Below are 17,121 nucleotides of genomic sequence, written 5' to 3' on the forward strand. Positions count from 1 at the left end.
CTGCAAAATGTATTCCAAATGACATCCATCATTCTTGCAGTGGACTCTTCATATATGCGCAATGCATTGCTTTTTCCTTTTAATTTAGAAAATGTAGGAGACGTATTGTAAAATCATTGCGAACAAAAGTCATTTATATGTATTTAAGGTATTCTTTGAGTCGGACTGTACCGTGGTGTGTTTATTAATTAATAATAACGATACAGGAGGCGAGTTTGAACATATAAACAACGACAGCCTTATCGCAATTCATTCTCGCAGTTCTCACAAAACATTGGCTCGCCTACTGGAAATGTCATTGAGGTCATCTGCCAAAATCGGTGCCTCCGACTATACCAGTAACCTTAAGTTTAAATATTTTAACATTAAATTATATGGGCGAAAGATGGAGGAGAGAAAACAATTTCGTAATACTAAATATCTCCTCATACTGGCGTTCGTTATAACGATATTTTACTGTATCAGAATGAAGCTAACTCTTCTTATATTTTCGGTTAGATAGCCTTCAGAATCGAAGTTCAGATTATCGAACTGTGACAGCTGTCGATATGAGTTCCATTACAATTTGCAAGGGGTATGAGATGTGAAGTCGGTTGCCATGTCGGCCTTGATGAATGCAGGCGATTGACTGCGATAAGAATCTCCGTCGCAGTTGACAGCCTCGCTGCATCTCAGCGCGGACTCGCGGATAACGGTCGGGTCACGATTCGGTGGCCGCCCCCCGCGTGCGAACGGTAAAATCAGGCCGGGGGCAGAGAGGCGTGCTCGGCGAGATCTGGGGTCATGGGACGTGCGGGGTGCACAGCCTTCTGGGACTCAGGTCCCACTCGAAGGGGACGTGAGTGGGGCACAAAGTTATCTGGAGCGTATGCCCCATTGGAAGAGGCACAATCCCACGTTCCACTGAGAGGACACAGTGAGTGATCTGGATCATAAACCTCACTGGAAGAATTTGGGTTGTATGGATTGCAGGTGAAAAGAGAGACCAAATTTCGTGTACTGTGGCCATTCATACAGGGTGATTCAGGAATGGACTATTTTGAATAAGAAAGTTTATATAAATATGTACCCAATTTTCAGTAGGTGTAGAGGTACAGTTGCTTGATAGTTCTTCTAAGATTGTCTAAGGGCTGCGCCGTTCATAAAGGGTGTAGAGAAACAGCTGTTTCTAGTTCTTTTGCTGCAAGGAAAGGCATGTTCTTCCACCATGACGAAGCCTCTGTACATTTTAGCCGTCAAGTGACACATCATTTTAGGCTGCCAGATTTGTTTTAGGAAAATGTATGCGAAGCTCCCAGGGATGTAATAGCATAATATTTGAAAATAATAATCATAAATACTGATAACACAAATGTTTATTTTTATTTGTTTAGTATGCTGTGTCTTTGGCAACCCTTACTGAAGAGCAGGTAACCTTGTGGTTTTTATTATATTGAGTGTTTATTGTTGAAGATGTGATGATATTACTTTTTATTCTCACTTTTACCACCACACCTGTTAACAATGTGACTTTTATTTCTTAATAATCCACCCTATAACGATGGGTATTCCACTCAGCACAGCAACACAATAGTCGTTATTGCACTGCACACCATGACAGTACACGTGTATTATTGAGAAGAACAACAATGCACTCCTAATTTCAATTAATGTTCACAAAACACTATGTGCAGAACAAAAACTGTCAGTTCTCAGTTCACAGTTAGCTTGTCTTGGCCAGTTCTTCTAGCTCACTGTTCAAGTTCACTGCACATAGAACTCAGGTCTTCCGGACGCGTCGCTTTCGCCTGGACGCTGCCACAGTTACGGACTCACTCAAGTTCACTGCACGTCCAACTTAAGTCCTCCGGATACGTTGCACTCGCCTGGATACTGCCACAGTTACGGACTCACTCAAGTTCACTGCACGTCGAACTCAAGTCCTCCGGATACGTTGCACTCGCCTGGATACTGCCACAGTTACGGACTCACTTAAGGTCACTGCACGTCGAACACAGGTCCACCTTGCTCGCTGCAGTCCAAGACTTGAAGGCTGACTGCAGACTATAACTAACTAACTCGCGACTGACTCTCGCTTTTATTTGTTAAACCGTATGTTCTCGGACCTTCGATTCGCGTGGCTTTCTGAATCTTCGAGAGGAATAGGCTTCCAGATGTTTCCCCTCCTCTCTCCGTTCCGCGCTGTCACCGAAGTTCTCCTCCCCTTGCTTCTTACTGCGCTATAGCTCTTACCGAAGCTCGAGTTTCCGTTTCCCCGCGCCTTCCTTCTCGCTAGATGCTCGCGCAATCCCCAGACGCGACCAGAACGTTTCAGACGGTTGCCACAATATTTACCATTCTGTTTTTTACATTTAAGATTAGGGTAATCAAATGGCTAATGATGATAATGACATGCGAAGTAATGATGGTGAAATGTGTCCGGGGTCCAGCGCCGAAAGTTACCTAGCAATTCTGCTTCAGTTTTCACAGAAATCTTAATAACTTTGAAAGGTATATACATAAATATAGAACTAAAAATATGAATTCTCTGCGTTTATCTTAACCTAAATGTAAAATCAATGCAGCTTTTTATCATACCATGAGTCAAGATCCTAGATTATTAAACAAATTTTATTCTAATAATATTTTAACCACTAATCCTCTCCATAATAATAATAATAATAATAATAATAATAATAATAATAATAATAATTGTGTAGGATTTATAGTTTGGGTTTAAAGATATTTAACACTTTTTAATCTGTAATTTATTGTCTCAATTTTATTTTTGTTTGTATTGGAATTCCTTTCTGAGCACGAGACTTCTTTCAGGAGTGGACTAGTTTATATTATATTAACTTGTATTCATTTGAAATTTACTACCAGTAAAATAAATAAATAAAAGTTGGTTGAGGGAAAATCTCGGAAAACTCCCAACCATGTAACTTGTTCCAACTAGGATTTGATTTTATCCCGCTAGTTTGATAGTCAGACATGCTAACCTTTACTCCACAGAGGAGGACCAAAATTTAACTTAAAAAACTATTTCCAGTAAGAAGGCGTGGAGGGAATACGTTTTATAAATGTCAAAATGTAACTTTGAAAGCTCATTTGCACTATTTTTTTAACTACCTACACCATTTTATAAAACTATAGCTTTTAAGACCGCCGAAGAGTTAGAAAAGTTAATTTCAAAATGACAATGTTACAAGAAAATAAAGTGAAACTAAAGCGAATGCGTTCGTTATTGCAACTAATTTATTGGTATACATGTATCATCAGTACTCCCCACGAATTGCAAGTGAAGTAACGGTCATCAGCGGCACAAATATAACGTATCAACTGTAAGAGAAGCGAGCACAGTGTGATTTGGATCTCACGTTCGACACGAAGAGCACGTGCAAAAGTTAACGGTCTTACTAATAAACCGTGTATAGTTTTTATACGAGACTTATGCAGAGTTGAGAGAGAAAACTTTACTAATAAACCATGCATAAGCGATGGATATATAAACAGCCTGTAACTGTACAATGGGAATTGCTTTGCAGTAGTTATATACACGAAACCCCTTGTTTAAACGTTGTATATAGAGAAAAAATGGCCGCCCCTCTAACAGCTTTTCGTATCGACTGTCATTTTATGATGATGGTTGCCTTGTAACCACAGCACAACAAACCAAAGAGCATAGAATAATGAGAATAATATTGCTGTAGCTTGTACTCTTTGACCAAAATATAGTGTGGTAATCGATCAGAGCCAGTTGTACTATCGATACTCAACATGCCACAGCAGGGCGTTCTACCGGATGCAATAGAGAACCTCAGATATTCTATTACCTTTCGTAATGAAGTAATGACGAAACTATGACGTAGGTGAGTAACAGTTATATTGTTATACTCGACGTATGTAGTGATTATTAGTAAGGAATTTACACACGACGTATAAACGAGCTACTCGTTGTATAAGTATAAGACAGTTAAACGTCTGTATATAGAGTTTTTATCAGTAAGACCGAGACTATAACCTGAACCAGCGATTCGATTTGTCTGCATATAATGATGCTCTTAATTTGTTTTTATTAATATAGCTCATTTAAAACATTATTATTATTATTATTATTATTATTATTATTATTATTAATATTATTATTATTATTATTATTATTATTATTATCATATCATCATCATCATCATCATCATCATTACAGCAAAGTCCCGGTTATCCGACCTTCCGTGTTATCCGAATCGGTTTTTTTAATTACAGTATTGTAAAAATAGTTTATTATGTACATGTAACGTATTTCTACTATCGACGGTGAATTACTTGTTAAGTCGATTAAAAGCTTGGTATCTAAGGAATTTCTTACTATGTATATGGTATTCAAATTTGGGGAAATAGTTGTAACATAAATTAGAGTTCTTAAGTTGCTAAAGAAGGCTTTAATGCACATTGTAGCCTTGCCTTATTAGTGAAGGCATACTTAAGCCACCAGCGTAGCTCAGTCGGCTAAGGCGCTTGCCTGCTGATCCGGAGTTGGATTCCCACTTGGGTTGATTACCTGGTTGGGTTTTTTTCCGAGGTTTTCAGACGACTGTCAGGTAATCTATGGCAAATTCTCGGCCTCATCTCGCCAAATACTAACTCGCTATCACCAGTCCCATCGACGCGAAATAACCTAGTAGTTGATACAGCGTCGTTAAATAACCAACAAAAAAGGCATAGGTATTACTTACCGTAATAAATCTATACCTATTTCATTGCTTAATTCAGGTCAAAAATAACTTGTCCAAATATATAAGTAAATCCGAACTTCAAGGTTATTCCACAAGATACAACTATTCTCTATTAGTAACAAATGCTAGATTGACTAAATCCAAAAAATTGTTAAATACGATTGCTATTGACTTGTTCAATAACTCTTTGTTTCAGTAGATTTAAATCATCTGTCCACAGTTGGCTCCTAAATAATCCATTCTATAATATTCAAGAATTTTTTTATGTTTCTATTCATATTATCTTTAAACCGATCATATTACTAATTTAACGTATTTATTATATGTCTGTCACGTACTATTGGGAGTTTCAGGCCAAATAAAGATTGGTTGATTGATTGATTGATTGATTGATTGATTGATTGATTGATTGATTGATTGATTGATTGATTGATTGATTGATTGATTGATTGATTGATTGTTAAAACGTCTCTCGGCCAGGACGCCAGTTTTTTTGACGCCATAATATTTTCGAATCTCATTGATCAAAAACTTCGAAGTACTGTAAGTGATTTGACAATAAAACTTGTAATGTATTGGCAAGTCTTCAAAAGTCTTGTGAAGCGTTGAATGTGACAATTTAATCGTGTACAAAACAAGCAGCCTAAGGAAGACCTTGGAAAAAACGATAAGTTTGGAATATGCTACCGGTATAGCTAGTCATGAAGAGGAAGAGAAAAAATAATATGTTATGAATTAAAATGAGAAACATTCTAGGTAATCCTACAAGCAGTATGAGGGAGCTTTCAGTTTCAATGTGTGCGGATTACATAAGATGTTATTGTGATGTGGTGTACACTGGCGATGAGGGGAGCCAGTCCGTTACGGTGTGAATCATGGCACCAGGATTAGCAAGCAGAAGCCACATTGTCCAGTTAGCAGTGTTGTTGACCTCTTGCAGCGCTTTGTGTGCACTTTCTTCTACAAATTGTGCACGGATATGTAAGAGCTATTTCGGACCCTCACGTGACTAGCAACAGACATCACTCTGATGGTACTGGGACATGACATTCCCACTGGAGTAACCGAAACCAGTTGCTTCTTTCCTTTCAAGTAATGTAAGGAAATAAAGCCAAATGGAAGAGTACTATTTATCACTCATGGTATTTTACGTACAAAATCTTAGTGTTAGATAAAATGAAACGATTTCTCTGCTATTCTTTCTACTACACAATAATAGTAATAGTTATAATAATAATAATAATAATAATAATAATAATAATAATAATAATAATAATAATAATAATAATAATAATAATCATCATCATCATCATCATCATCCCGCCATTGATCCCTATCCTGAGCAAGATTAATCCAGTCTCTACAATCATATCCTACTTCCCTCAAATCCATTTTAATATTATCCTCCCATCCACGTCTTTCCCTCCGACTTCCCAACTAACATTAAAATATATAACGAAGATTAAAAACTGAATATTGAAAATTTTTAAGCCGTGACTAATATATTTATAGCTTAAGTTGTTAAATTTAAGAAAATTACAAACTGATTTAAATCAGTATTGTATTAATTTAATGTATAATAGAGTAGCTAATAGAGCTGGGTAACACCTTCATCACTATATTTGCCCTGAGTGATACAGACCCTAGTTGCTGCCCTGGTTGCATTTCGTTCTACTGAGCATATCTGATGCATTTTCTTCTCGATCTTCCTCTTCCTTTCTTACCGAGTACTTTTTCCTCCAATATACTAATTAAAAATGTGGTATGTCTGATTGTATAACGAATGAATTTCATTTTTATTTTATCTAATTTCTTTTATTAATGTTCTATTTTCATTTACCCTCTTTAAAACTCCAATATTTGACACTGTCTCTCTCAACTGATTTTTAACATTCTACGCCAGATCCATGTTTCGGCGGCTTCTAAAACCAGTTCTGGGAACAGAGGAGAAGTGAAAGGGAAAGGAGAAACCCCCACCCATGTCCTTGTCGCTTACACCACCTTAGAAAACAAATGCACAGTAATGCTCTATGCATCAGTGATGGGTTTTAGGCGACCAGCGAGAACAGAAAGTTCGTAAAAGCTATGATGCCGGCCTTATACAATCCGTCACTGAACAATGCTTACATTCCTGTCTGTTCGTATCTGAACAAAACATTACTGTCTCAGCCGGGGAGTTAAGGAGTAGTCTGCAGTGACTCGATTGCGGTATTAATGCCCAGGCCTGTTCTAAACGATTATTTCATTGATTTGCAATTTGCAATTTCGCTTCCATACTGATGAAGTGTTTGACGTTTTCCTTTTTTAGTTGTTCATATGATGGCAGCTCTGCAACTGTTTTTTTTTATTAATGAAGACTTCTTTAGCTAAAGCAATATTATTCTTTTAATTTTTATTGTACTTCAATTATTATTATTATTATTATTATTATTATTATTATTATTATTATTATTATTATTATTATAGTTATTTGTAATGAAGCTACCAAGGTAGCAAAACGAATTAATTTATTCTACTGTAACATTTGCAATTTTAATGTTGGCAGGAATGTTCTGGATTTTACTGATCGCTAATATTTCATTAGCAAAAGAAAAATTCCAAGCCACATTTCTTCTCAATAAACCAGACATTGTGATAACGATAAGGAACAGAACTGGGACGTGCTTAATAAAAGCTGTTGCAATTCCATCAGATAGGTTGGGGCTATTACGGATGGGGTGGGGAACAAAATGGTAATGCACTGGAATGACAAATTCATGCACAGTGAGAGTACAGCTCAACTTAAGTAATGAATGGAAACTCGTCTGGCAAACGAAAACGAAATACACGTTATCAACTATTTCCGCAGGAAGGGCGGCGTTTCAAACCTCACCGCCCCCCTTCATCAGCTGTTGCTGATTTCTAGCCTGTGAAGTGACCTCTTTCAATGCAACTTCAGATATAGAAATCAGCACAAGATAATCTGCTCAACAGAAAATCAAGAAAGCTACCTTTTTTAAAGCTGTTTTCAGTGAAACCACTTTATATTTTAACCGTTAAAGTCGGTGCAAACACTACAAACCGTTGCCTCACTTCGTGACTTATTCTATGCTTTTGTTTGTTAAAATTTTATTTTTTTAGATTTTGATTTATTAGTATTTGATATTTTATTGGAATTTTTTATTAAATTATTGGTATTGTACCACGAACTCAAATGAATATAAAAGAAAGAAAAGAGAGCCTAAAATAAAAAAAATATAGAATTGATATCACTACTTAAAAATAATACAAAATAATATTCTCATAAACATAATGTGGTAGAAAATTAAAAATCTTAATAAAACGAATTCTGCTGACTTACATCAGTAGCAAATGTGTTTTTAACTGGAAACGGCCGTCTGTAAATAAAGAAAGCGAAAGAACAAACGAGCTACTTGTCGAAATGGCGATTATGTTCAAACTTTAACGTACTTGTGTGCAATGTGTTGTTCGTTTTTGTCGATTCCTAGTTGGCTGTGGGCCAGTGCCTTGAGTATTACTATTATCAGTGTTATGAAGAGTTATTTGCTCAGCTGATACTGTTTTCAGCTCGCAATCTACTGTCCATTTCTCATTACGTTATTCCTCTCGTTTAAAACAAAACATGACGACTTCACGACGGTCACACGTCGCTACTTTTGCAGCGATGCAGTACAAAAAACTGCGCAACTCTTGTACTGCGACGTGTGAACAACGGTGCAACCCGAAAAGTAGCGACTGCAGAACCTGCTGCCCGCTACTTTTCCATGCTGCGCGCAGCTTAAAAGTAGCGACGTGTGAACAGGGTTCTCAGGGTTGCAGCCGCAGCATTTTTGATATCGGTTTTGTTGAAACTTTTGCTGCGGTTGCAACCAGTGTTACCACCCAAATGTGCCAATGATACTTTTATTATTTGGATATATTTTAATGTTAAATGTGATGAAAATAAATTATTTGTAACAGTTATTAAATATACAACATAGTCTGAGCATAATTGCTGATGATATAATTCATTTTTTAAATTTTCCGTAGCGTAGTTCCAAACAGGAGGGTTGCCAACATTGATTACGTGAATATACTGTTGGTTATCATTTAAGTATAGGCCTATAGACGTTTTTAAAAGCTTTATAGTAAAAGTAATGTCAATTTCTGAATACTAGATACGACAGAAAAGCAAGTAATAGATAAGGAAGCTTTCACATGAATTTCTTAATAATGCGAACATAACCACAAAAAAATATATTGAGAAGTCAACACGGAGATGGAAACCTGCAGCATGACTGCGGCTGCAAAAGTAGCGCCTTGCGTGTGAACAGACTCGCTACCTCCAGTTGCAACTTTTGCTGCACTCGGGTTGCGCAGCACGAAAAGTAGCGTGCAGCGCGCTACTTTTGGCTTACGTGTGAACACGACACGCAACTTTTGCAGCTGCAGTACAAACGTTGCGCTGCAAAAGTAGCGATGTGTGACCGTACCTTAAGGTAATCCGAAGAACAGAGAATTTGTTTTATGAAAGTTTATTGGTTACCGGTAGGCCTATACGTTTGTAATGCGCAATTCTGAAGACAGCATATACGGATGGCGTAAACAGTGTGGCTTTTCCCTATCTTCACTCTGTAATTAATCCATATAGTAATGGCGAGAGAGGTTCAATTTTTCATGCGCGTACGCATGCAACCTGGGGAGAATATTGAAAGAATCAAGTTGAAAACGCACGTTCAATTAAAGGTGCATCTCTACGTTTCAATTTTTCTTTAAACTTTACGCATTCAAGCAATGCATACAAGAGTGAGTGAAACGCATTCAATTGTGCATGCCTTTTTCCACTAAAAATGAAAGCGCATGCAACAACTGAAAGCTACCCATCGCCGATGGGTACTCTCGGCTCCATAAGTAAAGAACCCTGGCCTCACACCACTTCTGCATAGATGACAGTGATTGACAGGCCAGTTAGGGGAAGCTGTTGCCACGTTTGCTCTTGGCTGGACTCTTTAAATGTATTTTATTTTGCAACTGGTTGGATTCTTTCAAAAATGGAAAATTCACAACACAGCATTTTCAGCGGTCTCCTGGCGGTATCTTTGTCCACAGTTTCACTAATTGGGGGAGCGTGTCAGTCAGATTTATGGCTTCCTGAACCCAACCCTGCAAGGAAGGTTCTTTACTTGTGAAACCAAGAGTATCTTGTTCGTTATTTCGTTCAACAGGAGCATGTTGCGACACATCTAATCAAAACAGAGCTGCAAACTGCAGTCGACTTCAACTATACGCAAGACAAAATCTGTCTCAAAATACTCTTAATTTAAGCCTAGCTGGCGAAGTTTAGAATAAAGTTTTTCAGTAACTGAACGGTATAATTTTCCAATTTTCTGTGTGAAATTCTGTCGATTCTTTAATCTCCCATATTTTCTTTAAAAAAAGTTGGGAGTCCTGATTGTAAAACAGGTATAAGACGAGAAGTCCGCAGTGAAAATGTGACCAGCCGAATATTGTCACTTTGCTAAAAGTGCCAGTCCTGAATTGAGAGTAAAGTAAAGAGGGCGCGAATGAAAAAATTCAAAACTAAATAAAATCTGGTCAGTTTCATTTACAACTGGGAGGGCACGGGACCTTATGGTAGAGCCGCTACTGAGTTCAAGAAGGGCTAAGAAAGAAAGGGATATATTATATTCTATAGTCGCGATGCTGTTATTCCCGACGTGACTCCTCCTCTTTGCTTACGTCTTAGAAAGTGAAGGCTCTATAAAGTCTAGGTAGGTAGTATCGTTCGCCATTTTTGTTCTTTCGTTGCCGAGTTACCAGACGAGGAATCTATTTGCCACACCGTTCAGTGACGTCACCAGGATCAGAGCAAGGGGGGTGGGGATGGGATGCGAGATTTAAAAATGGGGTGCAAGCTGTAAAAATGTGGTACATAAAAAATCCAAAATGTTCTCTCATGCACTTGCGCGTATACTATACATCTGTTTATTAATATTACTATGTATTATTATTATTATTATTATTATTATTATTATTATTATTATAATCATCACATCCATAACGATACATTAAGGAACGTAGTCTTTTCACATCCAAGACATTGTTCGTTTGTTTTTGTTCTTTAAAATAACTTATGCCTAGTATTTTTTAAATAAATTACCCTTTGGAGTGCGGAAAGGGGTGCTCCGATTTTTTATGGGTGCTTGCGCACCCTTTCGCATCCCCCTAGCGATGTCCCTGACACCGTTAAATATTATCATGTCGTAGCTCCTATGATAGTAAATCAAACGCACTGTAATTCAGCAAATAATTGAGCGGCAAATAACGTCTTCGTGTGCTTTCTGCGAACGCCAACTCCAACGAAAGAGCCAAAATGGCGGCCGATTATATTAAGTATTTATCGAGCCTTAGGAAATGCATAACGTCTTCATCAGCGAATCACAAGACGCACAGGTTTAAATGTAGCAGACCTGCAACGTGATTGGCTGCCGGAAATTAGAGCGACGGGACTATATTTTTATTATATTTTATTGGGTTATTTTACGACGCTGTATCAACATCTAGGTTATTTACGTCTGAATGATATGAAGGTGATAATGCTTGTGAAATGAGTTCGGGGTCCAGCACCGAAAGTTACTCAGCATTTGCATGTATTGGGTTGAGGGAAAACCCCGGAAAAAACCTCAACCAGATAACTTGCCCCGACCGGGATTCGAAGCCGGGCCACCTGGTTTCGCGGCCAGACGCGCTGACCGTTACTCCACAGGTGTGGACGACGGGACTCTAGTGTTTCTATTCCTACTTTCCTTTTATGTATTTTTCGTATTCATGAAATGTTTATTTTTGCTGATTATTATAGAAATAAAACAAATCGAACCTGGTGTTACAGGTGACTGCGGGACAGCACATGCAGCTGACTGGGGAGCTGAAGCCTGGCGTGTCAGTGGCGGCCCAGCAAGGAATGTACTTCAACCAGCAGCAAGCACCACCGTCCCAGCCACCGGCTCCTTCAGGACCCGGGCCCGGTCCTGGACCAGGGGACACCTACACCGTGTCCCAGTCCCAGACCATCAACTTCACCCAGCAGAGTCTGCGGCAAAGGCCGGGTGGTGCAGCAGGGGCAGGCGGACGCCCGGTGGTGGTGGACCAGAGTCGGCAAGTGCTGGAACAGCAGCACAAGCTGCTTCAACAACAGCAGCAACAGCAGATGCTGCGAGCGCAGCAGCAGGCGCACATGGCGGGAATGGGCCCGCGCCCCCCGCCCCCAGAGTACAAGGCCAACCCCCAGCTCATGCACGGGCTCATGGGCCAGCAGCAACAGCAGCCGCAGAGGTTCTCTGCTGCCACCATCAGACGTGTCGGCCAGCAGCCCATGCCCCCATCAGGTAAATGACATAGTGGGGTGGTCCTCCAGGTTGGGGGTTGTACAGAGTTTCTCAATAGGTTACAAGAAAGGATACTGTAATGGAATTGTTTTGGTTTTTGCACGATCTTATACATGTAGAATCATTCAAAGTTGTTAAGAGAAGTTATTTGTAGGATCCATTACCAAGAGCTACTCCCCAGTTCAGGGTCCGCTTCACAATCTGAAACTATAAAGTTGATAAGTTGATCTGTACGAAGAAAGTCAGATCTTAACAAACGAAATTTTGCATGCTTTACAAACATTTTATTTCAGAATGGAGTGATTTTATCAATAAAAACTGGGAGTGAAAAACCTAATAAGTTAAAAATGATCGATTTTCTGTTTTCGATTTCATTTGATAGCTCATTTAGCGTAGTTTTGTATAATTCAATTGTACAACAATCTGATTGATCGAGAGAACTTCGAAGGACGATATCCCAAGACAATAGAATGTAGCGAATCTTAACACTTTTAATTTGTTCTTCTGTAAAAACAGTAAAATGCGACTTACCAGGTTTTTCCCCTGGATTCTTCAAATGTGTAAAGTTTGAAAGTGTTGCAAGTTATGCATAAAGGAAATAATAGTATATTATGAAACAAGTTTATAATGTTATGCTTTATGATTTGAATCAATGTTCAACAAACGAGCAAAGCAAGTTTATTAATTTTAATTAGTGTAATAACTAAACCTCAAATTTGTAGGCTCTAAAAAATGTAAATTTAGGCACTTGAAATAGGCTTTCAGAACTGTAAAAAAAGGTTCTAAAATACTATTTTAGGCTTTTAAAATATGTAATACCACATAATATCAATATCATTAACAACAAAATGGATGTAAAAAAATATGAAATTAATAAAATAAATTAAGTTAATTAACTATAGCAAAATCTATTCATTGACTACAAAGTAAAATTATTGTCATTTTTTCACATAATTGTAATGCTCTCATTCTTCTGGTGCTATCCTATTCACAGTTGGCATTGGAATACGTCACAGTTATTTTTTCTAGATTTTCAGCTGTTAAACTGCATCTTTTATCTGAAAGAATCATTCTTACAAAAATATCTTTCAACTGACACTGACGTGATAAGTGCGTATTTAAACTTAGCTATATTTGTCATGTTTATTTGTTCCAGTAGATCTACAGCTTCCCCATTCATAACATCACATACACTATTCAGAATTGAAAATGCAGGATTTTTTCTTAATACATTACTCCATTTATCCCCAACCTTGTCACTAACCCTCCCTGTTGCTCTTTTTACTTCAGTTAATGATCGAAATTTTTGTTGACCAAAGGTTCAATATTTTTTTAACTCATCTTGTTTGTCAGATATTGGTTTTTGTTTAAAAAATAATTTCTTAAATTTAAAAAAAGCATTCTGAGATTACACGTTAAGTTCGTATTTTTCCGGGAAATTAAAAAAAATCTGAAGATTTCCGAAAATATTTAATCTAGGTAATTTTAGGCCCAAAAACACAAAGTAGGTACTAATGAGTAAAAATAGGCATTTTTAGGCACGGTTAAACTCTGCCAGGTGGTATACCATAACTTTTCATGGAACGTGTACCTACATCACTGGTTTTAATTTATTCCTTGAGGAAAAAATAGACATAAAACCTAAAATCCGAGGTCTAGTAATAACTGTATAACATTATAAACGTGTTTCATACATTATTTTTTTGTACGACAGCATTATAAAACAATTATAATAAAGAAATAACATCAGATTTGTAATGAAGGGTCTAGTGACTTCTTGGACTCAAGTTTTGGATTTGAATTTTCACAACTATGAGGATAGAATAGGGTAAAGATCAAACCTTTGAAGTAATACCATAGTAGATGTTTACTGAATATAAACTGTACTAACTTTTTGAATTTGCAGGTCCAATGATGCGGCCGCAGCAGCAGCAACAGGCATTGCATGGTGGTGGAGGTAGCATGTACATGGGTCCAGTACAGCACCAGCATCACCTGCCACAGCACAGGATGGCCGGTACCTATGTCACCCCAGGCGGACGAAACAGTCAGCGGTCCCCCAATGTCAGCATCGGACCAGATGGTATCAACATAGGGGGCCGGGGCAGTGCAGAGTGGAGGCATCTCCTCATGCCACAGCAGCAGAATGCTGTCTTCGGCACACAGATGAGGCCTACCTTCACCCAAGGCAGTCACCAAGGTAACATCACTTACCATTGACCTGAATGAAATTAAAGTACTTCTTTCTGATAACACTCTTACCAGGGTTGCAAATGCCTTTGCTAAAAACATCGTATTGTTTTTTAAAATTATCATACATTTTAATTTACTACACACTGTCACACAACACACATGTGTATACAAATAATTGGTGTCAAATATTTTGGGGACGTTCTCCTAACGAAAAAAAAACAATGAAAACTTTCATACAGATCCAGAAAATACTTAGTTTTGGAGTTAGTAAGGAGCGTATCCTTGCATTGAGTCCTGAAGAGTAGTCAACTACTTCTTTGGAATAGGTCATTGGATTTCTTTTCCTTTGATTGTCATCTTATTGATCTCGCGACCATGGTGGCCATTCAACAGTATCTCGACGACCTATCCACATTCCTGGAAAATTTTCGTCTGACCACAGACGAATTTGGTAGGGCACAGTCTTATTGAAACATGCCAGGTAAATTCCCTAGTTCATTCAGGATGCTCGGGGAAAACACTCTCTTCAAGTATTTCCTTTTAGCTTTCATCAGTGAGATTACCTTCGATGAAAAAAGGCCCGACTGTTGTTCCTCATATACCAGACCAAACCATAAACTTTCCTGCATTTTAGACGAATCCATTCAGTTGCGGTTGGTATCAATCTAATACCACCAATATTGCTTATTGACTTTCCCACTAATGTAAGAATTAACTTCTTTGCTGAATGGAATGGAAGAAAGACAGAGACATTTTTCGTATGTAACTTGACTTCTGCCTTACCTTGTATATTGCTTCATTTGCCATATTAACGTAACTACGTAATAATATAGAATTATGATAGAAAGTGCTATCAAGTTAATAATCATTATAGACACTAATGGAAATATATTCCTTTGAGGACAGAGTGAGCTGAAACTTCATTATTTTTGCTGGCAGGTTCATTTGGAATGGGAGGTGGTCAAGGCGGGATGCAGATGTCGGCAGCGCAACAGATGCAGCATCAGCAGCTGGTTCGCAACCAGGCCTTATCAGGCTCACCAGTCAGTCAGATGCAGATGATATCACAGCAGCAATCCTTGGGACTGCAGCAGACCACGCCAGTACCTTCTGCACAGAGCATGGCCAATGCCACGCAGGTAATAACATGTCAGTGGTAGTAGCAGTAGCAGTATATTTTTCTTCACCATTTCATCTTTGTTGTCTTCACTTTCACTATCTTCACCTTAACTTTGTTCATCTACACCTGCATCACCTTCATCTCAACTATTTTCATCTAGCCTTGATCAACTTCATCTTAACCATCTTCATCTACACCTTCATCACCGTCACCTTAACCATCTTCATCTATGCCTTAATCACCTTCACCTTAACCATCTTCATCTACACCTTCATTCCCTTTACCATAACCAGCTTCATCTACACCTTCATCTTACCTAACCATCTTCATCTATGCCTTAATCACCTTCACCTTAACCAGCTTCATCTACACCTTCATTCCCTTTACCATAACCAGCTTCATCTACACCTTCATCTTACCTAACCATCTTCATCTATGCCTTAATCACCTTCACCTTAACCAGCTTCATCTACACCTTCATCTTACCTAACCATCTTCATCTACACCTTCATCACCGTCACCTTAACCATCTTCATCTACACCTTCATCACCGTCACCTTAACCATCTTCATCTATGCCTTAATCACCTTCACCTTAACCATCTTCATCTACACCTTCATTCCCTTTACCATAACCAGCTTCATCTACACCTTCATCTTACCTAACCATCTTCATCTATGCCTTAATCACCTTCACCTTAACCAGCTTCATCTACACCTTCATCTTACCTAACCATCTTCATCTACACCTTCATTCCCTTTACCATAACCAGCTTCATCTACACCTTCATCTTACCTAACCATCTTCATCTATGCCTTAATCACCTTCACCTTAACCAGCTTCATCTACACCTTCATCTTACCTAACCATCTTCATCTACACCTTCATCACCATCACCTTAACCATCTTCATCTACACCTTCATCACCTTCACCTTAACCATCTTCATCTATGCCTTAATCACCTTCACCTTAACCATCTTCATCTACACCTTCATTCACTTTACCATAACCAGCTTCATCTACACCTTCATCTTACCTAACCATCTTCATCTATGCCTTAATCACCTTCACCTTAACCATCTTCATCTACACCTTCGTTCCCTTTACCTTAACCATCTTCATCTACACCTTCATTCCCATTACCATAACCATCTTCATCTACACCTTCATCTTACCTAACCATCTTCATCTATGCCTTAATCACCTTCACCTTAACCATCTTCATCTACACCTTCGTTCCCTTCACCTTAACCATCTTCATCTACACCTTCATCTTACCTAACCATCTTCATCTATGCCTTAATCACCTTCACCTTAACCATCTTCATCTACACCTTCGTTCCCTTCACCTTAACCATCTTCATCTACACCTTCATTCCCTTTACCATAACCATCTTCATCTACACCTTCATCTTACCTTAACCATCTTCGTCTATGCCTTAATCACCTTCACCTTAACCATCTTCATCTACACCTTCGTTCCCTTTACCTTAACCATCTTCATCTACACTTAGAGATTGGATAAACTGTTCTTTTTAAGAAACAGTTTGACTGTAACTGTTTCATGAACGAAGCTGTTCCAAAATAACAGTTTCAAAGAAACAGTTTCATAAGAATATGTTTACAACATCAGTGCCAACTGTTCCAACTGTTTCAACTTCTCATCTGCTTCAGGAACATGTTTCAAAGCCTTTGAATCATCTTTAAATCCTGTTTGTCGGTTAATGTTAA

At 38.3% G+C, this 17,121-nt stretch overlaps 1 protein-coding gene across 4 annotated transcripts in view; it reads left to right on the forward strand.

Moving 5' to 3' along the window:
- mam (neurogenic protein mastermind) overlaps window positions 1-17,121 on the forward strand; it is an 816,775-nt gene that overhangs the window by 780,930 nt on the left and 18,724 nt on the right. For all 4 annotated transcript variants that reach the window (XM_069824265.1, XM_069824266.1, XM_069824267.1 and 1 more), the window contains 3 exons: window positions 11,581-12,076; window positions 13,983-14,276; window positions 15,209-15,408. In XM_069824265.1, coding sequence (XP_069680366.1) covers window positions 11,581-12,076; window positions 13,983-14,276; window positions 15,209-15,408 — 990 coding nt within the window. The remainder of the gene's footprint in view (window positions 1-11,580; window positions 12,077-13,982; window positions 14,277-15,208; window positions 15,409-17,121) is intronic.

The sequence above is a fragment of the Periplaneta americana genome, chromosome 4, assembly GCF_040183065.1.
Source record: "Periplaneta americana isolate PAMFEO1 chromosome 4, P.americana_PAMFEO1_priV1, whole genome shotgun sequence".
Classification (NCBI taxonomy): domain Eukaryota; kingdom Metazoa; phylum Arthropoda; class Insecta; order Blattodea; family Blattidae; genus Periplaneta; species Periplaneta americana.